Raw genomic sequence first — 26,402 nt, 5'->3', positions numbered from 1 at the left:
CATATGCCTTTCCCCAGTTCATCATTTAGGAATACTCGACCAAGTTTGCAGCTTCACTTGTGTGTTTAATACTGCAATACCGATCTATTCCTATGGGTGGCAGTAAAATGACTATGAGATGTTTCTGGTGGCGAACATCGCCGGACTCTTTAACTGGTACAGGAGCCCCAGTTGTTGTGTGTCAGTACAATTTTACTCAAGTTTACAAACCTTTGACTGCAGTATATTAACAGATTATTATTTATCCTAACAATTTAGGATGAATTGTTTGCTTTGACTGAATTGTTTGCTTTATTTGTATAGCTTCTTATACCTTTTACTTATACTTTTATCATGGCTAATATTGATAAAACTGAAATTTAACACAAAGAGACTGGGTGAGTTTTGTCATTTTAAATTGTAATAATTGTATTTAAAAATTTAAAAACTGTAATGTTGTTTACTGCAAAATCTGTTGTTTAGTACAAATGCACATATTGCCTGGGCCATATTAAAATGTTTAATGTTTTTATATTATATTTAAAACGAAAAGAGGCAGGTTTGTGTTTTATATTTTGTTTTTTTTATAAATAGGCAAACGTTATGTGCAGTGAATATAATCAATACGCGTTGCATGAACCACATTTGTGTGGCTATCATGTTTAAGATTTCTTTAAATGAAAACGAAAATAGTTAGTATGGTGTTTTATCACATATTTCGTTGCCTAAAATATACACAGAGATAACCGGAGTAGCAGAGCGTGCTGAGTGACGCGCGCTGCGTCAGAAGGTGGGCGGGGTTAGGATTTCCCAAGATTTTCCATGATGAAAGTGACCAATCATAAGAGGGTCAGTGCCCTCCTTGGTTTCCGCCCCAAAATTGTCAAAAGTCATGTAGACTCGAGGGAGCAGAAATCAGCTGAGCGAGCAGAAATCCACTGCGCGAGCAAAACAGCATTCCGCGAGCAGAAGCCCGCTGCGCGCGAGCAGGATTCCACTGTACAAGCAGAGTTAACCTATGAGAGTATGCCAGGCGCTCGCTCGCAGCTACCTGTACACCTCTCGGTTGTTGAATTTGTGCGCGAGTACTTTTATCATGCCAGCTGAAGGTTCATTTTTGCGCGTGTGAAATAACATAATGTGCTCGTGAGCATGTCTTACACGCTCATAACTTTTGACTAAAAAATAACGCCATAAATTTTTAAACAAAATAATACTAAAAGTACCAAAAACTAGAATGACATTACCATGCTTTCATTATTGGCTGCAACACTGGAGTATAGATGAAATTGCCGTGATGGCTCACAAAGGTACTGCATTTTTTTCGGTTTGTAGTTTTTGACGATGCATGGGCTGCACGGGGTCCTAATGTTCTGTTGTTGAGCATTAATAACTCATAATATAGTGGTAAAGTTATTATAAAGTGATTCATATGGTTTATAGAGAATAAATACACATTTTAAACGTGTTACAGATTGTTGACTTACACATAGCCCTATATAGCCTAAAGCAAACAAATGTGTGTGTCTGTGTGCACTAACTACTTGGATAAGTTCATGCTGATTCCGAGTATGGGTTACATACGTTGCCTTAACATGTCACTTTCACTTTGTTGAGCAGTCGTTGCCTAATAGTTAGAGAGTCAGACAGATAACCCAAAAGGTTGTGGGTTCGATTCTCAATACCGACAGGAAACGAGTGATGTGTCCTTGAGCAAAACACCTAAACCCCAATCACTCCCCAGGTGTCACAGCAAAAAGATTACCACTGCTCCGAGTGTGTGTCCACGGTTTGCAGCGTGTGTTCATTACTGCTAATGTGTGTGCACTAACTTGGGGGAAAAATTGAGATTATGGGTTACCTTCACATTTCACATTCATCTACAGCCTGAGAATGGATTTAAAAGTAAAATGACAAGTGATATGCATATTTATTATGGTTAAAACACACCTGACCACATAAAATAATAATATTTGATACAGATCAATTCTTTAGCAGGTTTATTATAAAAGTTATTTAATGCATCCAAAATAAATGCAAATGTTTTTTTTTTGTGTGTGCATTTTTCACTCATAAAAAGTACAGTAGGCCTACATGCTGTCACCATGGTGAGGCTTTTACATCACATTTTTTGTTGGTAATTTAGCAGAAAAGGCACTGTTGTTTGTATTATTACTACAAGGCCATAATAAACAATACAAAATCTCACAGAGGCATATCAATTTAAATAAAAAAAAAAATAAATAAAAAAAAACCATAAAAACCTTAGATTTGATATATCAATAGCAATTTCACTCAAACTTTTAAGTTTTCAAATTTCTTGAACTGGCGCGGTCATTGAGCCGAATGGCCCTCCTCCTTTTTTTGACTCCTCCTCCACATCATCATAATCTGTTATTAAAAACAAAATCTTAATTCATGTTGTAATCAGATTCATATTTTAAATGAAGAACTATGAACTTAATAACTTACCTAACAGGTTTCTCACATCTTCACTCACACTCATCACATCATCATAGTCCTCCTGAACTCCCTCTGATCAAGAATGACATAAAAAACATCAGAATATAAAACACTTAAACTGCATCCCGATCAGAGGCTGCATCATATGAAGGCCGATTGACTCCGGCTCCAAGGCTCCGGTGACGACAGGATTTTGTTTTTCGAAAACTGCCAAATTACACTTTTAAATGCAAGTATTGGGTTTCAGCTTACTCAAATATCTAATGATAGAAAAGTAAATCTTTCTAAAAAACTTTAAAGCGGTTCAAATGTTGACATATCTTACTAAGATGTGATTATATATAGTTTATACTCTTTATTATATATAGAAATGGACCATGGTGAACATATTTAGACAGTTTGTGAACCCTGTTTTGGTTTCGGACAGTTTAATATAACTTTCAAAAAAGTCCAGTACAAACGTTACTGCCGCTCATCATCGCTGTCACAGTTGCTAGGCGACAAGAACAATCTCCCGTAGACCGTCCCATTTAACAACACTCGTTTTGACCTTCGGGCCTTCAAAGGATGCAGCCTCTGAATTGGGACACATCTTTATCTTATTTGAGTCCCTGAATCCCTTTTCCCTTTAAGTGTATTGATTACACAAAACTCATGTCTAATACTCATGTAAACATGTAAGGGTGATAATAAAATGTAGTTCTGTTCAACCCACCTATTTGCGAGCTCTGTCCATTAATGATGACATCGTCATAATTCTCTAGCATGTTAACTACACGTGCAAATATAAGCCCAAAAAGTTAAATATAAGCTAAAAAACATTAAGGCAGTCATTTTAAAATATTATCAGTTATGAGGTTTATTTTAAAGGAATATATTTTTTAAAAAATCAATAAAAAAACACCTTTTTTGATGAAAGAGTTCTGTCCACTGGTGATGACGTCATCATAGCTCTCAGGAGTGTCTTCTACAAAATCACACATTCATCACAAGCATTATTAATGACATTCAAAACTTTTTTTTTATTATCCGTTAATATACAGAAATAACTTTAATATACTGAAGTATTTATAGTTTAAGTATTATATATATATGCTATTATAGAATAACAGAACGACACCTGTCTCATGATCTGGTTTCAGTCCATCAGTGATGACATCATCATAGTATCCCGGTGTGATTTCCTTCATCTCTTCTGCATCAACACAGAATATGTTTGGATACAAAAGCCAAAATATGTCCTTTTTGCAGGTCATGAGACCATTAAGTTATTAATCATCTGGTAATAAATCATGTGATCAATTAAAAAGGTCACTGACCTTTCAGGCCACTGTTGTTGGTGACATCATCATAATATACAGTCTTGAAATCTTTTGCTAAAATGGAGAACAGAATGTTAATATATAGACAAACAGCAGAATTTAAAGGGTATTGAGTCATTAGTCAAATATTTAATAGAATTTGTTAATTACATTTATTTATTTAGGTTGAATTCAATGAAAATTATTTTGAGTGGAATGAATATGCGCTTCTGCTGTCTAACCTGAGAGAAGCTCATCAGCATCTTCATACCCAGAATGCAGTTCTTCAGAGATGAGACTTCCTGTTAAAGGAGAGAAAAACAGTCAGGAACATATTCATCATCACAAACAGACTGAATCTGGATTTCCATTGGATCATACAACTCTTTATTTTATTTTTTAACATTAGAGGCAGAAATCCCATGTTTTTTTCTGTTTGTTTTCTGTTAGGCCTATTAGCAAACACACATGTATCCTCACATGAACCCATTCCTCACTGCCTTCCAGAAATACACACAGGAAGAGACAAATACACACACACACACACGTACAAACATATGAACCGCTCCTTATTACCCACTAAAAATACATACAGGAAGAAACACACTCACTCACTCACTCACTCACTCACTCACTCACTCACTCACTCACACACACACACACACACACACACAACACACACACACACACACACACCCACAACACACACACACACATAAACATGCACCTGCAGCTCTGTGGTTTTCTGTGAGAAGGTTTAACAGGAGCCGGAGGTTTAACAGGACTAATAATAGATGAACATCAAGTGTCTGACAGACTCTTTTATTAATAATATTAAATAAGATTCACGGCTCATGTCTCACCTCTCTGAGTGAAGTGATTGTGTCTGTGATGAATCTCCTCATAAACGGCCTCAGTCGTCGTCCTGTGTCTCCTCTTAGAGAGAGCTGTGAGTGTAGACAGACAAACCTGCTGTCAGTTCACAACACATGACTGATCACACACTGAATAACACACAATATGACAGTCTCTGGATCTCTCCTACCTCTCCTCATCACTCTGTTCTGCTGAATCAGTATAAGCAGTGGCACTAAGAGCAGTAAGAGCAAAACTCCCAGTACAACCACAGGCACAGAGAGAGACACTGGAGGAGTTTGTGGAGGAGTGACTGATGTTGAGCGCACTGTCTGAGAAACTGGAGGAGAAGCTGATGTTGTTGTGGCAGGAGTAATGGACACTGACAAATCTGTCAAATCTGTCAAAACAGACACAGACAGATTAAAAATCATGTAAATACACAGTTATTAGCACTAAAATGATGTGAAAATGACTAATATTGCTCAGTGTTTTGCTCTGACTTGCACAGGTGAGTCCAGCGTGCTCTTTGTGGGAGCAGTCAGTGTGCTTCTTCAGGGAGAGAGGACAGTCCCACAGGTGAATCTCATTCCCTCTGCACTCGACTCTGTTCAGCCACACAACACCTTCACCAGCACCAAAGACTGAATTCCCATCAGCCCTCAGTGCTGCTCCACAACCCAGCTGCCTGCAGACCACCTGAGCATCGCTGATGTCCCACAGATCATCACAGACTGAACCCCACACAGCGTTATGATACACCTCCAGCCTCCCAGAGCACCGGCCCGAACCTCCACTCAGTCTGAGAGGAACATGATCTAAATCACACACAGAAATCATCACTGACCAGCAATACTTTTTCAATGCATTTTATGACTATTTAATGTTGTGACAAATTATGAATGTGGAATGTGGATTCAGTGTACAAGTGCTCAGATATTAATAATTCAAGATGCTGTGAATAAAGAAAATACATCCTTATAATTATCTTACTTGAACACAGTCTCTGGTGAGGAGATTCTGAGGTAGAACATGTCAGACGACTCCGAGGAGATTCAAGAGTCTGCTCCTCTAAAATTAAAACGTTAAAATTTAACTCAATACTGAATAGAAAAATTATAAATATTAATAATAATTATAATGAAACAAACATGACGTTTTTAAATCAGTTAAATATCTTCTTACCTGAGCAGGTGATCTCGGCCGCTTCACAGTCATTCTGTCCCCAGGGTGAAGATGGACACTGCCATAGAGTGGAATCATGACGTCGACATTTAAAATAATCAAGCCAATTATGAGACTTCAGTCCCTCTGAAGAACTGGGTTCACTGCCAGATCTTCCACAGTTCAGCTCTTGACAGATCAGACTCGCTGTGTCTCTGTCCATCTTGTTGTAACACACATTACCCCAGGATCCATTGTAGAAAACCTCCACATTCCCTTCACAGCCCTCAGTTAACCTGATCTCTTTAAACTCTAGATGGAAAAGGATGAGATTGAGAATCAATGCATTTAAAACAATTAACTCTTTAATGTCTTCTCACTGTCTTTTTATAAGGAGGCATACAGTGAAATAATTGGTCTCAACTTTACATATATAAAATGGAGGACATTTTTTTTCCACAAAAATGTGGAAACATTCATGCATTAGTGTATAAATATATAAAACACTAAGTTTTTTTAAAATCGCTTGCACAACATTTCTGAAACTTATTTTTTTTAAACTTACAAAACCACAAAACATGAACACAAGAAGCAAAACATCACACATCTCTTGCAAAAGCAAACACTTCATTTAAATCTATATTACAGTTTTTTTAAATTGTTTTACACACTTTGTACTTGAGGCCCACTTAGCGTAACCATTCACTCATATACCTAATCTTCAGACCAAGTCTGCAAAACTGCAAGCAGTCAATGTGAAAAATGTAAAACACAAAAAACTATTGTATCTTTAACTTGTTCAGTGCAGTGGAGTGTACAGGAGTTTATCACACTTACATGTATGTGCACAAATACTGTATATACAGTATGTATGCTCAATCGATAAACTTTACAGTTATTGAACTGACTTGAGCTGAATAATGACACTAATGGCTTGTTAGAGCTGCTTTACAGCAGAATTTAAAATTGTTACAATTGTGAATCTTCAGTGAAACAATCTGTATTATATAAATCGCTACAGAAATAAATGTGAATTGACATATTCAGTATATATTTACAAAATAAACAGAAATCCAAGGGTCAAAAGTGTATTTCTTTCTCAAAAATTGAGTTTTGATTTCTAAGTGATCAAATTAGGTATATTTACACTATAAAAAGAAATGAAAGAGGGTAAAAATAATTTCTTTCTTTCTGAAAAACATTGCATTTTGAATCCAAAGTGATCAATTCATGTTTTCACACCTGATCATTGGGTGTAGGTAATCGGAAAATTATTGTACCATTTAAATGGCAGTGTTTTCTAAAATAACACAAGAAAAACACAAGTTTTGAATAATGAGAACTGTGTTAAGCATTTTGCAAAAAGTTTGTTTTACAAATGCAAACTGAGTGTAAAGCAGATAATGTGCTTGCAGTTTTGCAGACTTGGTCTGAAGATTAGGTATATGAGTGAATGGTTTCTCTAAGTGGGCTCAAATACCACTTTTAGTGTGTAAGCAATTTAAAGCAAAACTGTAATACTAACCAATAATGTGTTTCTTTATTTACACTTTGTCTTTTGATCCAGTCAGTAGTTGTAAGATTTATGGCTTTCATTCACTAAAAAGAACCAAACCATTAGAGTTATTTGTTCGGAAATCAGACTACATTTGTGGCACTCTGTTCACACTTACAAATGATTAGATAGAGTAAAAGCGTATGTGTATTTGGCGTGCTGTCCGAGGGAGAGCTCTGAGCTCAGAATGTGCCCGAACCCAGAGTACTCCCCCCGTATCTCTGGTTAGGATAGTAACCAAGTGTGAGGAGACAGAAAACACTGTCGAGGAACATAGGCGAGTCGGCTACGTATTTATAGACCCCGTTTCATGCTGATTGGATAGATCATTTGAACGTGCTCCCCACGAACTTTGTTAATACAACATCAGTTAGTGCTGTAGATTCATAGTGTCGTGTTGCGGTGCAAGTAGTTTAGAAAACTATGTCAGAGTATTTTTGTATATTTAACATGTATAAATACACTTGATCACATACATAGGTTATTGAAATGTTTTAAAATATCGTCAAGTTACTATTTAACTTATTGTTTGCTGTTCACCTGAGCACACGACTCCTACATCCTCCTTGTGTTGACAGTCATGTTTCCCCCAGCCTGGAGAAGAGCAGTTCCACAGGGACGTCTCATTCCCCTCACACTCCACCTCATCCAGCCATATGGGTCCAGAACCAGGACCAAACCAGGCTGGTACCTGCTGGTTACTGAGGGCCACTCCACACTGCAGCTGTCTGCACACCACATGGGCATCTTTAATATCCCAGGAGTCATCACACACTGTCCCCCATGAGCCGCTGTGAAAAACCTCCAGCCTCCCTGCACAGTCTCCCCCAGAACCCACCAGCCTGATGGACCCGCGACCTGATATTCAGAGAGAGAAAAACAGTGCTTGTAAATGAACATTATTTATCATTAACAACTAAAGAATCTGCCTAGATGATGATTTTCTCACCAAAGTTTTTGATTGACAGCTGTTGTGTGGAGCTGCAGTTGAGAGTTTGTGGAGAGCTGCAGTTCCTCAGATGAGCTTCACTCTCTGGAGAGAATATTTATTTGTAATTCAGTATTTATCTAAAATGTATACTACATCACGGTGTGAATTTACTCACCAGAGCAGACGACTCCAACATCTCGTCTATGAGAACATTCAGCTCGACTCCATGAAGAGACGGAACATTCTGAGAGTTTTCTTTCATTCCCGCCACAATCAAACACATCAGCCCAGATTTCACCACTTCCCTCTCCAAACCAGTCTGATCCCACAACAGACACAGCAATCCCACAATTCAGCTGTCTACAGAGGACACTGGCAGCTCTCATATCCCAGCATGCATCACACACTGTGCCCCATTCATCGAGGAACCGAAGCTCCACTCTTCCAGAACAGGAGTCTGAACCGTTTATTCCATTGACCAGTCTGAGATCAGTGTAACCTGTGCAGAGAACTGACAGCTTATTTAAACATGAAACTAGAGTCCAGATAATTGAGCAATACAACATCAGTATATTAGGTATGTAATTTATCTAAATAAATGCCAAATGTTTATACTTAACCAGAACAAATCACTCCCACATCATTGTCATGAGAACAGCTGTGTATCTGTGAAGATGATCGTGAACAGTCGTCTATTTGAGACTCATTTCCTCTGCACTGAATCTCCTCTGACCAAACTCGACCCTTTCCTTTTCCAAAAGCATCTTCTCCCAGCACCTGTACAGGAGCCCCACAGTCCAGCTCTCTACACACAACCTCTGCATCTTGCTGGTCAAAGGCAGCGTCACACACTGTGCCCCATCCTTCTGTACGAAGGATCTCCACTCTCCCAGAACACAGGTGAAACCCGTCCACAAGTCGAAGTCTTCGCTCTGAGTCTTTGAATTATAAAGACAGATCATTAATTAAACAAATTTATTCACCTGGAACACTAGAAAAATCTTAATTCAATTTTGACATTTTGTATTTCATTAATTCACTTAATCTGCACTTATTTTATCTGTCATTTTATCTTTCATCTGTAATTTTATAATCTTCATTAAATAAAGAATGTAAATAAGATTGTCAAATCAGACTGTGAATAATAAAAAAGACATTACATAGGCCTATTTGGGGATAAAAATAATATCATGAAGAAAATAATTAAACAGATTGCATGTTTCATAAGATTGGCACTGATGAAGTTTGTCCTCACCAGCATACAGAAACATTACATTGCTTGAGTGAGAATTATGAAAGAGTGATGTGATAAGTTGAGGGGAAGCTTACCTGAACAGACGACACCAGCATCTTCACCATGATTACAGTACTGTGCATATTGGCTATCTGAACTGCAGTCTTTCAGTGCAGTCTCTGATCCACTACAGTCTACATATGCCATTGAAATTGGTCCTGATCCTTGTCCAAAATGAGCTTCATATGTTGCTTTTACAGCCGTCCCACAGTCCAGCTCTCTACACACCACTGCAGCATCAGCAATATCCCAGGCCCGATGACACACTGTTCCCCACTGACCATCATGAAGAACCTCCACTCTTCCAGCACAGGGATTATTGCCATTCACCAACCTCACACTCACACTGTCTACACATGAGCGACAGGGAGACAACTAGTGAATATACCAATGTAAGTGTAACATTATATGTAAATGATTTCAGCTCATATGAAAGAATAAAGTACCTCTTTATGTACCTACCAGAGGTGCTGAGTTTTACCATATAGCACAGAAACATCAGCATCAGACAGCTCTTCATCTTCTGCTCGACACACACTCGTCAGCTCAGAATGCAGCACAAGTTTCTCCTCTGCTCCCTCAAACACACTGAAGAAACTGGCTCCTGTCAGTCCCCTAAAGAGAGAGAGACTCTCACAGCTGCCAATGACACTCACTGTTACCTTATTAGACACAACAGAGGAAATCATCAAACACAATCACTGACAAATCACACAGCAGCATTTTTATTTTCTCCATATATATCAATAAAGTGTGAGCGCTGATGAGCGGGACTCCTCCTCCAGTGTGAAGAGACACTTCACAGAGGACAGAATCATATCTTTCATTATTCAGGATGGAGAGAAAGTCACACTAAACTTAAAGGAGATTGATAGAGAAACACTGCAGGTTATATTCAGCATCAAAGCCTGTCACTGCACACAGGAGATACAAGACTGATGACTGATTTTTGTAAGTCTGATCACTTCAAACTCTTGTAACTTAGTAGAAAATATTTTTTTCATGAATTATTTGAATAAATTTACAATTTTAATCTCATTGTTTCTGGATAAATTATGCATAATATTACTAAATGTGGAATATACTGCTTTGTTCTTTTATTCTAAAAATACAATTGTATTACACCATACTACAACTATATTGTTGCTAAGCTATTCAGATGTGTGTTTATTAAATAAATCAAATATTATCTACATAAATAGGTAAACCTATTTAAAAAAATAAAAATAACAGCAATGAATGTGTGTTTAATGCTGTATTTGTCCAGTAGATGGCAGCAAAACACCTCTTATTGTAAATACTATAGTGTTGCACATGAGGGAGAGTGAATCAATGTTTTTTCTTCACTTATATCAACATTTATAAGTAACTTGTTTCATGTAGTAGAGCTCATTTCACTGCACACTGATTTTTACACTTTATCTGCTGTTGGGCCATTTCACCAAATGGGTGACATTTGCTTGTTGTAACTTCAAAATTAAACTTTATGTTTTAATCTTTTTTCAACACTGAATCTAACACTATACATATTTAACTCCGGCAACTTTATTTTTCATAAATCTCAAGCAACTTTATTTTTTGCAAGGTTTCTAAGCAGAAGATGGACGCATGTTTTCTCAGTCCTGTTATCTCATGTGTCGTTTAAAAAGCATTTAAAAGCATGTCAGTTAATTTCTTTGTTTTCCCCACAGTTAAGTGTTTATTTTAAAGAAATTGTTTGTTATATGATCAAATAATTGATATTTGTGAAAAACAAACAAAAAAACAACAACACTATATTAAGGCAAGGTGTATTTTAATAAAAAACACAAAGCCATTTTTTTAAGGCCGAAGCCTCAAGTTATAATTTTTTTTAATAATTTAATTTATTAAACAATTGTATAAATGATGGACCAAACAAAACTGATAAAAACAGTGGTTTACCTTTATTTTTTTAGAAAAAAAAATAAATAGTAACAGAAATAAACACTTGGTAACAGGAATGAGTGTCCATATGTGTGTGCAATGTGTGTATGTGTGTGTATGAGAGAGTGTTCATGACTGTGTGTGCATGAGATGTCTGTGTTGAAGTGATGTACTGTGTGCTAGTAGTACTTCACAGTGAAGGAGGTGGAAGGAGAAAGAAGGAGAGAGAGGAGAAGAGAGAGGGAGGGAGAGAGAGGGAAGTTAAGACAGAAAGGGGGGAAAGAGGGTTGCGGTGTGTTTCGCTCTTTCCCTCGCAGGATGCCATGGGTGTGTGTTTCTGACACCTGAATAGTTTGGGTTCTCTCAATCTTCTACAAAAAACAAGAAAGACAAAGACAAAAAGTTTAAGTCACTTCGTGGCGGACTGTCTCCCTGGAAGCATGATATTCACATTGTAAAACTAATACTAATGTCTACCATTTAACAAATTGCAACCTTAAAACTCATAATCCAGGTGAATAGTATTATATATCAACTAATATTGACAATATTAAATCAACAAAACAGAGGACTCTACTCACTCGGGTTACTTTAACTCACTCCTGTTATTTTTCACATGAGTAACAGGACTGAAAGTAACATGATTGAGTTTTTAATATCAAATACATGACATATGGCAACATAGCATACATGCTAATAGCATGAGGACACTGAACAAATTCTAGTGATTTACCAAATTAAAATAAACAAATAACATCTAAGAAATAATTTAGGTAACAGGACAGTACGTTGAGATTTACGGTGACGCATTGCTGCCACATACATATTATTTTTTCCCCTCAATTATGTCGTAATAACGAGATCTTATGTCGTTTTAACGACATCTTTTCTCGTAATAACGAGATCTTATGTCGTTTTAACGACATCTTTTTCTCGTAATAACGAGATCTATATGTCGTTTTAACGACATCTTTTTCTCGTAATAACGAGATCCATATGTCGTTAAAACGACATCTTTTTCTCGTAATAATGAGATGCTATGTCGTTAAAACGACATATTTTTTTGCCCTTATAAGGACATGTGTAGTCATGTACAAAATATGCTTTATCCACATAAAATTGACAGCCTATCGCGCCTTTATCACACTTTTACGTTCAAAAAGCTTAAGCAAATAGTAGCAGCCCCCAATCATGCAAAATTAATCAATGAGGCCCTTTTTTTTAAATATATTTTAGGCCTATAAGTTTTTTTTTTTATATATATATGATATATTAGGCTATATAATAAGATTTATTTTTTTAATAGGCTATATCTCCATTACCTAGAGATATAATTAAACAAAAAGTAGTCAAAACACATCTAACAGAACATAGCCTAAGTTGTTTATTTTTTTACAACATTGTGTTCTTATTTTGTTTAATTAACTAAATGTCAATCTTCGTCTTTATAACAGAAGATACAATACAATACAAAAATCTTCAAGATGTATAACGGATTGTCACCTTATAAACAGTCCTTTGGAATGGAATAATAAACCCTTATAATAAAGAAAAAGCTTCAGTGATAAAGATCAAATGCTGTACACACAGAAAAGCAGATGAGCCCAGAATATGAACGCAATGCATTTAATTATACGTTAAGCGGTTTCCTTCCATAGAAACCCTTTATTATAAAGAAAATAAAGGTGGCTCTTAACGTGTCTTTCTATGGGAGGATGGGATTGCGGTGCAGCAAATCCTTTAAATGGTATTCAATGCAAAACAAAAATGAAAAATAGTAGGAGCCAATAAAATAAACAAATTATTGTGGCATTAATTAGCCCATAAACAATATTTATTTTAAAGCCTAAACGAATTTGTTTAAAGAAAAACACCAGCGCTGGGTCTCACTCCCTACACGTCAAATGTCTGACGCATGGTCCAGGAACCCTGGCGTCATTTTTTAACGCACTGGGTATACCCTTGGCGTCATTTTTCAACGAGCAGGGTAGTCCTATAGATTGAACCGGGGACGTTCAACGTTGAAATTTGACGTCTTGGGTAAGCACACCACAACATGTTGTCTGCCATTACAACAAGACTATACTACAAAAATAAAAATGAATAGGCTACAAAAAAACGATCTATGCCAGGGCGAGTCAAATGGCGGCCCCCAGATAATTTGTATCTGCCTCTCCAACTGGTTTTTGATGTTTTAAAACCCTCGCAATCTGATGTCAAAGGTTTAGCGCGTTCATCAGCGGTGAGTTTAACAACGCACATGGTGTGCAACCGCATTCAGCGGTGAGTTTAACAACACTCAATTTAATGATCGATCTAAATTATGCCAGGACGAGTCAAATGGCGGACCCCCGATCATTTTTATCTGGCTCTCCAACTGGTTTTGATGTTTAAAAACCCTCGCAATCTGATGTCAAAGGTTTAGCGCGTTCATCAGCGGTGAGTTTAACAACGCACATGGTGTGCAACCGCATTCAGCGGTGAGTTTACTCCTTTAACTAAAGCATGCTGGATAACAGATTTTTATCGGATTTTTTTATTTATTTTAATAAATATAATATGCTACGATTGTGTTCAATTAATCAGTTTATTTATATATTTTTTTGTTTATTATTAAGTCCTTTAAAACAATTACGCTGACGTCACCGGGTTATCCCAAAGTTCATTGCGATTTTCCTCTCGGTAAGTACGGTACATTAATATACATGGATCTATTATTCTTACATTTACACATCTAAAACTGTTGAATCAGGACAATAAGTTGTGTTTAGAAACTTTAGTTTTGTAAGGTGGCCATTTCTTAGGACGATTATGATAGAATAAGACATTATAAACATACAGTTTTCTGCACCAAATGTGCAGGCTAGCAAAATTAACGTTAGCTAATTAAATTCAAGTTAATTTTTGTCGCATACAATCATTTAACGTTAACTTAAGGTACGACTACGATCATAGGGGAATATAAGATTGCTACAGAAAACCAGCTAATAGCCATTTGCTAGTTATTTAATAATTAATTGTGTTAAATGTGATTAATTAGGTAGGCATAATGAGACATACTGTAACTTAACTTAAGTGTTAGCTGTAATGTATGTCTGCGTTGGGATTCTTGCGGTTGTGTTGCTCTTTGCCCCCTGTTCTGTGCCCATTTATACATATAGTAGTGTAACTTATAACTGTGCTAATGAAAGCATGGACATGAAAATAAAAAAAGCACATTAAAAAATTAAATCTGTGTTAATTAAAGCTAGTTTTCTAAACTACTATGGCTGCTGAGGGAAGTTTTTGATTAAAATAATCACAGGGAAAAGGAAGTGATCCAGTTAAAAAAATGTGTTTCCTTGTACAAAAGTATAATTAATAACATAAACAGATCATAAAATGGTATTGGTTATCAGCCAAAATGGCATTTTGTATGGTTGGTATCAATATCAGCCAGCCTTCAGTGTCAAGATTAGTCTATTCTGGCCTAATATTTACTATAAGCACCCACACCCCATCACATCCCAAAGCATGGGCAAACTAGAGATCAACATTTTCTCAAATTATTAAACCTTTTAGTTATTCAGTATTTATGTAGTAGTATGTAGCCTGATCTTCAAATTTGAATTTATATTCTTCCCCTTCTCAACAGGTCCCCTAGTCCCTTCATCATTTACTTTAACTCCAGCTTCATTACAAAGCAAAAACAAAGGCACTTTTAAGAGCCACATTTGTCTAGTTAATTGTTGTCCGTCTCTCTGTTTCTCTGTTGTTCTTGCTCTTTTGCTCTTCCCCTAGACACCCCTCCCCTTCCTTTTATTGTTGTGTTGTCAGTGTGTTGTCTTGTTTGTCCTTGTTCACCATGAGTGAACCAAATGATTCCGATGTCGATCAGGTCCTTAAGGAGCTTGATGAGCTTGTTGGTCATTCTAAATTAAATTATGAACTCCAGAACTTGGAAGGTTTCATCAATAAGATGCAGGGAGAGCAGGAGGCAACACCATCCACCAGCCATCAACCTGTCCAGAAGGCTCCACCATCTACTAGCCATCAATCTGTCAGGTGGCTGAAGAGAGACAGTGATGGAAATGTTGTCTATGACAAACCAAGATCATCTCGAAATAAAACGGGTCAGTTTTCTTTTTTCAGTCATAATACTTAAATGAGAACTCCTGTGGTTTTCCACATATATCTAAAATGGAGATATAGATTGTTTTACCACTGGGATTGAATACATGAATGTGTCATGTGTCTTGTATGATATTTTATTACATACTCATCCAAAGTGGTATAGACAACGACATTGGGCCAATAAAAATTTGTATCATTCTGTGAAATAAAATGAGCTTGTCAGAATCTATGGAATTGTAATGGTGTAAGGTTGATTTGGGTTTTATTTTCTGCTACAGCTAGTCACCGCTACAGTCGTAAGACAGGTGCTCATACTAGAATGTTGGACAGCAGCGTTGAGATAACTAACTACTGTCCACATAACACTGTTGGTATGTCCTTTATTTTGTCTCTATTAGTTTATTGTTTATAGATTCTAATAATTAAAATGTAAATTACATATTTTTGCAACAGAATAATTGACAGCATACATGTTGCACACTTTGATGGTGTAGAAAATGGATTTTAAATATGATGTACTATTTTAACAGAGACTTTCCTTGAAGAGCTAAACCACTCACAGGATGATGACTTGGATGATCAGGAAACGGCACCAGCACCACCACGAGCTTCCTCAGACTGGTCTACTCGAAAAAGTCTCCTCTCAGACATGTGGGAGAAGGAGAGACCCTGTCTGGTGAATACCATGGTGGCACAACAAAATGCAACAACTCAGATCTGCCAACAATGTGGCAGTCCAGCTGCTGTCCGTTGTCGTGACTGCCGACCACAACCCTTCTTCTGTGCTGATTGTGATGTCAGTATACACCGAAACCACGTGTTCCACAACAGGGATGCAACAATAGCTGGATTCTTTCAGCCATTGCCTCCAACAACCTGTGTCGTGGAGAGGGCTCTTTCCCAGTGTGGTAAGCTGTATTTCTTTTTTTTTTGTGTACCATTTAGCGCTGCACAATTTTTGCAATTGTAATTGCAATATGATCCAACGCAACTGCCTAATGATAATAATCTGCAAATAATCATGCATAGGTACATTTGTGACATTTGACTTTTATATTCACTTCATCCTCCTTGACTGTGCCACTTCTGGTTGGTGGGTGTGTGTAGTGCATGAAGGGTCCAACAATTCTGATTGGTGAACTTCAGTCGGAGATTAAAGAGACATTTGGAATATTGAACTGAATCATTCACATTCAAAAATCATATTGGAAATGGTAATCGCTTTATCTGTCAGAAAAAGCACAGTTATAATACTCAGCCCTAGTCTCATTCTCAGTTTATTTAAATAACTTCACAGTATAATAGGCTTCATAGGAATCTTTTGAGTACTTTCTCTGAAACACAAGTAATGACCTTCTATCTTTTTGCTTTTCAAATCATTGATTTTTTTTTAATGATAATAGAATAATTCCCAGTTAGTACATAGGATGATACATGTCTTTAATCCCTGCATATGATGTGTCTTTCAGTGTGTATTTTGCCATTGGAGATGCCGAGAAAATATGTAGTTGTGCTACGGGATCGTTGAGTGTCAACACAGGAAAAGTTGTTGCTGTGGTTACAATGAATGGTAAGAATAAAATGAACTTGAGGGAACATTCAGATCAAGTGGCTGTAGCGTCCATATCACATTCTGGGCAAAGTTTATTTAGATATTCACAAACATCTGAAGTAGCCCAGTGGTGACATCTTCTTCTGTCATGCTTTCAATTTCAAGCTTCAACAATAGAACAGCTGGAAAGAATTGAAACCACGTAAACAACACTGTCAGTAGGCTGCTTAAACCCCTTTTTTAATTGCTGCCTAACAGAACAACCAGCTGAACTATAATTACATACTCTACTTTCTCATTTGTATATGTTGTTTTACGCACATTTCATTTGCGGAAGTGCAGTGAATTATCTGTTCCTCCCGCACCAGCAAATACACCTGTCTCATCCCGGCCAGTCCTGCATAGAGCTTTCAAAACCTGTCACGCACTGCAGTCTTTTGTGTCGGGACATGCGGGGGGGACCCTTTTGTTCCCAGTGCATTTGTCAGATTTATGCATAATACAATGTGTTCTTTATTTTTCCAGGAAGATATGATCTCAGTATGCCTGAGATGAAATGCGAGGCATGCAAAGCCACTTGGAGCGCTGGAGTGGATGACTTGGTCCGCAATGACTACTGGCCGGCTACCCTTCACTTTTCCACAGTGTACGCTACAGATGTGTTTTGTTCATATGTAGAGTTGAAGATGGCAGCACCAGGGGCCTGTACCATGAAGCCGGTTTAGGTGGCTAGCCAGCTATGTTTCAGTTTAGTTTCCGCCAACCCTGGGTTTTAGGTACTATGAAAGTAGCTCGGCTTTAATCGGTGTTCGTTGCCATGGTATCTTACGCTGCACGGCTAACCTGCTCCGGGGCAGGTTATGTTCTGGATTCGAGATCTCAGACTGAAGTTTGACCAATCAGCTGAGAGCAAAGAAACATATAGGTGACGTAACTTATTCACCTTTTCTTCCAAATCCGGTGACATCTCAGCGCAAATTGTTAGACGAGTACTTCGTAAAGAAATAATTTTTAGCATGACAAAATCCCCTTGCCTTTCCTGATAATTATTTGTATGAAAGATACAGATTTTCCGCGGAAGCAATGTCTTATCTTTACGAACTTCTTGAGCCGCACATAAAGAATTTAACACGTCGAATTCATGCACTTACTGTACCGCAAATATTGCGTTGCGTTTTTTTTTTTTTTGCAAGTGGTACATTCTTGCACGGTGGGTGACGCACAGAAGCTAGGGGAAAACATATGTTTGTCGAACCATTCGCAAGGTGGTCCTCGCTCTGCAGGAGTACATTAATAGTTTCATTAATAGTGTTTCCCGGACATTTATCGACCATGTCCATAAAAGAGGACTTTTATAAAATTGCCGGTAAGATATATTGATAGGGTGACATCACATGAACACTTTTTTTTTTTTTTTAAAAAAGAAGCAAATTTCACAAATGTAGGCTACTATACAATACATGTTAAGAATTATTTTAAATATTTTTTATTATTATTCTGTTAATCTTATGATAGGATTCCCTAGAGTCATTGCAACATGCAGTCTATTGCTCCAATCTCCACTGCTCTAGGGGAACATGAGGCAGATTATGTTAATAGGAAGTCCTATCACAGCCTTAATGTTCAAGTAGAGATGATGTGAATATGTGAGATGATTATTTTCTGAGAGATGAATCTTTAAATTAATAGTAGCCTAACATTAACAGATATAACAATGATCTACTAAACATTTCATCTGCAGACGACTTGTGGTCATGAATGTATGATCACAAGTTTGGATGCCAAATGGCCTGGCTCCAGTGCTTGTCTCACAAATTTTCCGTGAGTCTTTGTTGTGTCAGCGCTTTGAGGAAAGCAAGTTAAATTTGGTACAGTACAAAACACTGTTAATTTGAACTGAGATAGAAAAACCTACACAATAACCCCCTATCATGACCCTCAGACAGGGCCACAGCACCGCTTCAATGTGGCCCTCAGTAAAACCAGAGTGAAGATAGAGATGACCTTTGGCATCCTAAAGGCACATTTCAACTGTGTTCGGCGCTTCAGAGTCACCAGAGCGGCCCACCCAGCTGGTGCAGATGTAGATGCAATCACCATACAATATTACACTTAATAAAAGCACATTGAAACTGCAGATAGGTCTCAAACTGTTTTATTGGTTTTGTGGGATGGGAGGGAGAAAGAGCAAGAGAAAGTTGCATTAATAAATATTCATACTAAAGTGTTACTTGGTTAAATATATTCACATACTGAGATCAGTTTTATCCAGCTGTTTGATCTCCAATTTTTTTTTTTTTTGGAGCCTTCTCAGCTCACAGTCCAGTCTAGTTCGTCTCCTTTAGTGAACAGTCTAGTTCAAGACTCCTTTAGTGAGCAGTCTAGTTCAAGTCTCCTTTAGTGAGCAGTCTAGTTCAAGTCTCCTTTAGTGAGCAGTCTAGTTCAAGTCTCCTTTAGTGAGCAGTCTAGTTCAAGACTCCTTTAGTGTGCAGTCTAGTTCAAGACTCCTTTAGTGTGCAGTCTAGTTCAAGACTCATTTTGTACAGGGCCCTGACTGAGTCTGTTTCCACCTAAAACATAATTCCACCACAAACATGATCATTACAAGTTTTCTGGAGGCTCAGAAAAAGTTCCTTGACTTCCTACAAACACAGGACTGACTGTAATTTATGTCAAGGGTTTTAAATCCTTACACATTTCTTCTGAAGCCCATTGAGGTAGAGGCCTCAGTTTCTGGGTCAGGTTGTGAAAAATCCTACAATAAAAGAGATGTGTAAGGGCCAGTCCCTTTTTTATGCCACACATTTAAATGTTTGCCATAATAAAAAGCCCAGTGCATTCACATCAGAAACTGTCTGAGAACACACAGACAGAGTGTCTTCATTTCCTCCACCCTAATAAATAAAAATAGGCCAATGTAAAGCATAACTGTTGTAAAGCAGGTTATGTTTGGTGTTCTGTTTGCTGCATACTGACCTCTGTGTGGGAGACTGTGTGTGTGTGTGTGTGTGTGTGTGTATGTGTGCTGGCTTCAACAGGGACACTGTATTTCCCTCTACTGCAGAACATACAGTCAGCCATATTTAAAACTTAAAAAAGTAGTAATGTATTGCACACGTACCCAGTGTTACTTGCTTAGAGGAGCCAGCACCAGGGTCAGACTGTACAGCACCTGTAATCACATCCATAATCGGCCGTCCCTTATTGCCTACTCAGAGACAACTCCTCCGCCAGTGTATTCTGGTTTTCTGAATTTAACTCTTTATTTCTGTTTGCTGCAAACAAGTGTTTATGATAAAATGTTCACAAAAGTAATAAAAGGTTGCAGTAAATACTCACCACTTTGAATTATATTTTTATATTTTGTCTTTATCTGCTGCCAAGAACATTTGGAGTTGGGGTTGCATCTAAAAATCAATGAATATTAATCTTTCTTAGTACATCCATGCACATTTTTATATATTATAAAAATAGGCTATAGGCTATATTACACGTATAGGCTACACATACATAATTTTACATAAATATATAACGTATTTGTTTAACTTACACATTAACATGAATCAGCAATCTTTCTCCAACAGTCTTCTCTTGCTTTGGCAGCAGAGAACGTATTGTTTCGAGCTTGAAATACATATTTAAATTCATCGTAATTCTGAATGATTATCTCTCGTTCCTCCGCGGAAAAATATATCGCTCTCGCTCTACCCGCAATTGGTTGTTCAGTGCCGACGTCACTCTTTTATGTGCACGCGCGCGTGGAGTAATCATAGCTTGAGGATCAAAGCCTGAGTTGACAAAGAAAGTTGATGAGCTGCATCATGGTACCAATAAAGCCTGATTGCATCGGTTTGGTTTTGTCAACTCAAAACTAATCCTGTAACCCCGAGTTTGTTCAGCTACCTTCATGGTACAGGCCCCAGGACTGTCCTGCCAAGCGTTTTTAAGAATGCTTGATCAACGAACTGTCCGCTTTGGCCGTGTGAGTATTAGTGGTGGGAATCACTAACAACTAGTACTAGTATTGACGTGTATCGCAGAATGACAATTATGAACACATTGATTATTGTAATTGGAGCATGTTGATAATATCAAATCAGTAATTTAGCTATACTCGATACATTGATAGAACATTATCTAAGATCCAAAGTCTTTGTAAAAAGTACCATTCAGTAAAAAATCGAAAACCAAACTTTGGTCATGATGTTTTCTGTCCATGACATACAAAGAGCCAAAAGATTTCCCATGATGCACTGGGCTGAGCGGCTGCCTGTGGAGGCTTGATGCTGGAGGATTTGACATCACCTTTGACCTTATTAACTTTAGTTGATAGATGGATGGTTGTTATGATTTAACAGAGTTAGGACGTTTCTGTAATAAGGCCCCAGGTGTCCCAATGCTTTTAGTCTATATAGTTTATGCATTTGTACAGCAGCATGCACTGGACATAATTTTATTTCCCTCACTTTTTTCTTCAATGCAAGTTCACTTTTTTAATATCCACCAGGAGAAGCAATGAAAATAGTAAAAAAAAAATTAAATGTATCAATGTTGAGCATCATGTTTTGATAAAATACTGTGAATTATGTTGACATGTTTTACTCTTCTGAAACAGACTGGGAAGATCACAGCAGACAGCTTCAGAAAAAGCTTTTTGGAGTGGGAGGCTGTTAGATTTGAGGTGGAGAAGATCTGCAGAGAGGATTATTTTGTCTGTCCTGCATGCACCCCAGACATGCTTGCTGTTTCTGTGGATGGAAATCGCAAGCACTACCGCTTTAAGAATGCAGCAAGGTACTTACGAAATTTGTGTAATTTGCAGTGTTGTGTTTGCTGTGTCATATTGAAGTTCAATGTGTACCTTTCTTTCATTTAGATCTGAAGAACAAGCCTTGTTTAAAGACATCTTCATTGCAAAAGATGAAGAAGTAGAGAGATTTGTGGATTACATCCATTCGACCACCAACCATGTAAACTTGTTGTATAATATTTCTAAAAACACCACCAATAACATTTTACAATGGACATTGCTTGGGTGAGTCCTGACTATATCAACCTTTTTCCATGTTGTAGGTCTCTGGAAGAGGTGTCTGTGGAGGGGCGTGGTCAGCTGCCAGGGAAACATCCTCAAGATCCTCAAGTAAAATTGATGAGGAGGGACTTGAGCTTGCGGTCTGTCGTCATGGAGTTTTTCTCGGTGCTCTCAACATGTTTAGGGGGGAAATCTTTGCTTATCCCCTCTACCTGCAGAACAAGCTGGCAAATAAGCCAATAAGCTTTTTTGCCATGGATGTGACCTGCAAGTACTGGCCCTACCTCAACAAAGTGGCAAAAAGCTGCCCGGAGCTCCAGCACCTTCTTGGCATGAAACCATTCCTCTCAGTGTTTCATGCCAAAGCCCATGATTTTAAATGTGAGGTAAGAAAACATTACTATGTCATTGACTGTCCCTGAACACCTGCAAAGATATGCTGGCAGCTTTTAAGTATTTCCTTTAATAGGTTAAATGGAGTGGAGCTTACCAGCAAGGGGCCGGATTGACACTTGGGGAGGAGGTTGAGCAGTGTAACGCCTTCCTCTCTAGGATTGCTGTGACCACAAAACACATGTCCAAAGCAGGTAAGGTAACCACACACTGCACTACTTAGATTGAAAGTGCTACAAGAAAATTGTAGCCAGTGAGGGACATGTGGTACAACACAGATTAGTGTATTTTTTTTTCTTTTTTCCAGGACGTACAGACATGCTCACACTGATGGCAATGCGCTGGAATCAGCAAAAGTTTAAAAACTTGGCTTCCTCACTTGCCTGCCGATATCAGAAGGTAGAGATGAATATTGTTATTTTCTTTTATTGTAAATACCTTCTATTGTATATTTTTGTAGGTATAACATTTTTCTTCTTTCGTTTCCTTTTTTTTTGTTTATTTGAAGGCCACAAAACGCCTGGAAAGCCAATGTCTAGACCTGGAAAGCATGAGAACGCAACTGGCAGTGACACAGGTTGAAGTTGAGGGCTGGGTCACTGATATTAAGGAGTGGGCAGAAGGTGAGAGTTTACATGCTTAAATGTCTCAGTTCTGCATAATAATGGGAGACATTCTTCTGCAAGTAATTACTGTTTTAAAATTAAATCATACATACACTAATTTTAGTATGTACACACTGGAAATCATGTCAAAACACAGTGCCCTGAAAATACTTGAATAGTGCACAGTCCATAAGTTGGAACATCGGACATTTCTTGCTGTTAGCGGATCCCATCTTGGCTACGTTGTCATTTTCTTTGGTGTACTCTCTTACATACTTATTACATTTTATTTCGATAGTCCACTTTAGACATTCTACTAACTATAAGTAACTTTTCAACTACATGTCAACTTACTCTCATTAGAGTATTAGTAGACTGTAGTAGACAGTCGGTAGTCTGTAGGTTATGGTGAAGTGTTAGGGTTCGGGTTAGGAGAATAAGTTGAGTTGTAGTTGCCAAGTAATTTATAGTCAGTGGAATGTCTGTTAGGGGACCAACGAAACAAAGTGTTAGCAGATATTAAGCAGACACTCTACTAATACTCTAATGACAGTTAGTTGACTTGTAGTTGCAGAGTTACTTATAGTTAGTAGAATATCTAAAGTGGACTATCAAAATAAAGTGTTACCCATACTTCTTATACACGCAAAGACATATGAAATTATTATTGAGACTCACCTGTCCTTCCTCAAGGAGATTTTTTTTTTACAAAGGATAATCGTTATGACATTCAGTGTTACATTGAGACTTAGCTCATTTTAGTTACTGCCATAATAATGTAAGTGAAATGTTTACACTTCTTTTCTTCTCAGCAACAACATCCCAACAGAATGCCGATCTTGATGCGGTGACCAGTCGAATGGAGGTGCTAGTGGCCAGCATTAAAAGAAGGTCCCAGCACCTTTACAAAGACACCGATGGCAGCAAAGGTCGGGCCCGGATTCGGCGCAAAATTAGAGAGGAGAAGGCCATTCTTAGCTCTGTTGTTGAAAAATACAACAGTATGGTTCCAGATACAGAAAGAATCGTCTTTGACAACATTCTCTCTGACGAGACAGTTTGGCCATGGCAACTTTCACATGGTGGTATGTACAGAAATCTGTTGACAATTTTGTACGATATGCATAGTAGCAAAAAAAATGTATTCCTTTTCCCAAATTGTCTCAGAAACACAATTGACTTATGTTCCACAACTGTATCCCAGACACTGTAGATTTGAAAACCAAGAGGAAGGCATTTGATCTTGTGATGGCAATAAGGAGACTTGAGGAGGAGAAGAAGATTGTCCTTTCTGAGATGGCAAAGCATTGGAAATCTCTTTCCACTCGTGCAGACACACTCAAGGAGATGTCATGCCAGCTTTCCAGTGAGGCACTGAAAAGTACGTATTTAAGTAATGTGTTGTAAACGTGTAATACTATACTGTACATTGTATTTTTTATTTTTTGATAATTTTTTGTTTTACTCCCATAAGGTGAGCTGTGGGCTCTAAATGAAGAAGGGGTTAAGGGTTTCCTCAGCTTAACTTTGAGAAAAAAGCAAGAAGTCACCAGAATGATGAAGCATGCTAGAGACTGTTATGCTCAAGTTTTGACTGGAACAAGTGTGGACTTCCAGAATGATTGGGATGGATACGACAGTGATTCTGAACTGTCAGACGACGGATTTTGAGGAGCTCCTTTGTCTTGATTTCTTATGGCTCTTTTCCACTGCATAGTACGGTACGGTTCAGTTTTCTACGGCGCGCTTTGACGCGTTTCCACTGCAGATAACGGTACGGATCGGTTCAGTACAGGACGCTTGTGGCACATTTTCACTGCATGGAACGGGACAGTACGGCTCGCTTTAAATGGTACCTGGTCTGTTGAGGTTCCAAGCGTGCCAAACTGGTACTAAACATGACGTGAACACACTGCAGATCACTGGTTGGTCAGAAAGAATCGTCACTACCAGAGTCACTGTATTTGCGACACGAGACACCATTAAAATAGCCAGTAACAGCCACCGCTATTTTAAACTACTTACTTTATTTAGCAGTATTTTGTTTTGCTGCCATCCGCCTCATTTGAAACACGTTGTTCCGTCTTGCAGTTATAAACATCCACATGCCGAAATCAAGAATATAATCCCCTCGATAGGCTTCAATGATCCTGTGTTGTGCGTTTGTAATGTGTCGCGTTTACGATGACATCATCGGTAGAGGCGGCGCGGTCCTTAAAGAGGTACTAGTGCAGTGGAAAAGCAACTGAGCTAAACTGAACTCGAAACGCGCCATGTCGATCACAGTCGTACTACGCAGTGGAAAAGCAAAGCGAGCCGAACTGTACCGGGCCGAATCGAACCAAAACGTACCGTACTAGCAGTGGAAAAGCGCCATTATATTTGTCAGTGTTTCCTTTTTAGTTTTTTGACAACGCAAGTTATAGGTTCTCAAGGACGTACACACACAATCTCAACTGGCTTATCATCCAGCGTCTCTTTTTTTCCTCCTGTGCCCGCTCGCGGTGTGAAGCATGTGTCAGCGCTATTCTCCGATATGCACTCTAACAATGCAGCCCTATTTCTGAGGAGCAGAAATGTTGCCGTGGGGAGCCACCACGGTCAAATAAACATGGAGGAAATACTGTTTGTAAGTTAGATATGCTTGAATAATGGTCATTATATCTACATGTGACATTACAACAATAATATTGAATGTAGTTATAGAAACTGAAATTAATTTAACTAACTGTTTTTCCAATAGTCCTCTTCTGTTTATGGTAGAACAAAACACTGCAGAAAATTTTGCAGGAAGGTGGAACGTGGAACAGCGCGGGGGGGGGAGTGGCCCCCGGGGACCAAACGAAAAAAAACTTTGACAATCCCTATATGACCGCCGCTAGCGTAGCTAGCGAAAGCGGTCATATAGGGATTGTCAAAGTTTTTTTTTTCTTTTTTTTTTTCGTCAATCTACTGAATTTTTCGTCAACGATACCAGGGACAGCGAAACACCGGGGAACATGACATTTTGGTGGGCATGTAGCCCCACTATACTTTTACGGAAAAATTTCGTTTGGTCCCCGGGGGCCACTCCCCCCCCGCGCTGGGCCCCCCCCAAACCCAAAAAATGCAGTTTTTCCTAAATAACTACCTGAACCGTGGCACCGAGGATGAAGAAATTTTTATGGTATGTTGCTCTTAAGGGCCCACATCAACCTAGCCCATAATCACTCATTTGTGATTTGCGCCCCTCCCATAAAAAATGAAAATGCAATATTATT

The 26,402-nt window shown here is 38.2% G+C and overlaps 3 protein-coding genes across 4 annotated transcripts; 2 read left to right on the top strand and 1 right to left on the bottom strand.

The window, feature by feature from the left end:
• Positions 1–893: 893 nt before the first annotated feature.
• Positions 894–10,183, bottom strand: LOC311080697 (scavenger receptor cysteine-rich type 1 protein M130-like). Its single transcript, XM_084110790.1, has 18 exons — positions 10,005–10,183; positions 9,578–9,892; positions 8,869–9,186; positions 8,424–8,747; positions 8,267–8,350; positions 7,858–8,175; positions 5,784–6,074; positions 5,592–5,669; positions 5,102–5,416; positions 4,789–4,998; positions 4,607–4,690; positions 3,986–4,045; positions 3,762–3,818; positions 3,563–3,637; positions 3,347–3,409; positions 3,158–3,214; positions 2,452–2,514; positions 894–2,370 (listed from the first exon to the last, which is right to left on the bottom strand). The coding sequence occupies exons 1-18, from the start codon at positions 10,060–10,062 to the stop codon at positions 2,291–2,293; spliced, it is 2,850 nt and encodes a 949-aa protein (XP_083966916.1). The 5' UTR covers positions 10,063–10,183; the 3' UTR covers positions 894–2,290.
• Positions 10,184–13,860: 3,677 nt separating this feature from the next.
• On the top strand, positions 13,861–17,768 carry LOC311080723 (uncharacterized protein). Of its 2 annotated transcripts, XM_084110834.1 has the most exons (5): positions 13,861–15,559; positions 15,839–15,931; positions 16,091–16,468; positions 17,030–17,130; positions 17,638–17,768. In XM_084110834.1, exons 1-4 carry the CDS (start codon positions 15,292–15,294, stop codon positions 17,086–17,088), a joined length of 798 nt encoding a protein of 265 aa, XP_083966960.1. In that variant the 5' UTR covers positions 13,861–15,291; the 3' UTR covers positions 17,089–17,130; positions 17,638–17,768. The 2 variants fall into 2 exon arrangements, with proteins under 2 accessions (XP_083966960.1, XP_083966959.1); XM_084110833.1 differs by lacking the exons at positions 17,030–17,130; positions 17,638–17,768 and having other exon boundaries at positions 16,091–16,600.
• Positions 17,769–21,037: 3,269 nt separating this feature from the next.
• On the top strand, positions 21,038–25,941 carry LOC311080711 (uncharacterized protein). Its single transcript, XM_084110808.1, has 10 exons — positions 21,038–21,094; positions 21,728–21,906; positions 21,989–22,082; positions 22,186–22,530; positions 22,614–22,731; positions 22,845–22,936; positions 23,046–23,160; positions 23,955–24,227; positions 24,347–24,523; positions 24,617–25,941. Exons 1-10 carry the CDS (start codon positions 21,062–21,064, stop codon positions 24,811–24,813), a joined length of 1,623 nt encoding a protein of 540 aa, XP_083966934.1. The 5' UTR covers positions 21,038–21,061; the 3' UTR covers positions 24,814–25,941.
• Positions 25,942–26,402: the final 461 nt, after the last annotated feature.

Source organism: Abramis brama (genome assembly GCF_963993115.1).
Source record: "Abramis brama genome assembly, chromosome: 4".
NCBI lineage: Eukaryota > Metazoa > Chordata > Actinopteri > Cypriniformes > Leuciscidae > Abramis > Abramis brama.
This window is presented reverse-complemented; position numbering and strand designations above follow the sequence as displayed.

Excerpts from the sequence above, each read along its gene's own strand:
- LOC311080697 (XM_084110790.1), bottom strand. The coding sequence starts at position 10,062 with ATGAAGAGCTGTCTGATGCTGATGTTTCTGTGCTATATGGTAAAACTC. Across the intron at positions 9,893-10,004 it reads GGTAAAACTCAGCACCTCTG|ACAGTGTGAGTGTGAGGTTG; the intron begins GTAGGTACATAA and ends GCTCATGTGTAG. Across the intron at positions 8,748-8,868 it reads TGTGGGAGTGATTTGTTCTG|GTTACACTGATCTCAGACTG; the intron begins GTTAAGTATAAA and ends TTCTCTGCACAG.
- LOC311080711 (XM_084110808.1), top strand. The coding sequence starts at position 21,062 with ATGCTTGATCAACGAACTGTCCGCTTTGGCCGT. Across the intron at positions 21,907-21,988 it reads CGCTTTAAGAATGCAGCAAG|ATCTGAAGAACAAGCCTTGT; the intron begins GTACTTACGAAA and ends TCTTTCATTTAG. Across the intron at positions 22,083-22,185 it reads TCCATTCGACCACCAACCAT|GTCTCTGGAAGAGGTGTCTG; the intron begins GTAAACTTGTTG and ends TCCATGTTGTAG.
- LOC311080723 (XM_084110833.1), top strand. The coding sequence starts at position 15,292 with ATGAGTGAACCAAATGATTCCGATGTCGATCAGGTCCTTAAGGAGCTT. Across the intron at positions 15,560-15,838 it reads ATCATCTCGAAATAAAACGG|CTAGTCACCGCTACAGTCGT; the intron begins GTCAGTTTTCTT and ends TTTCTGCTACAG. Across the intron at positions 15,932-16,090 it reads CTGTCCACATAACACTGTTG|AGACTTTCCTTGAAGAGCTA; the intron begins GTATGTCCTTTA and ends CTATTTTAACAG.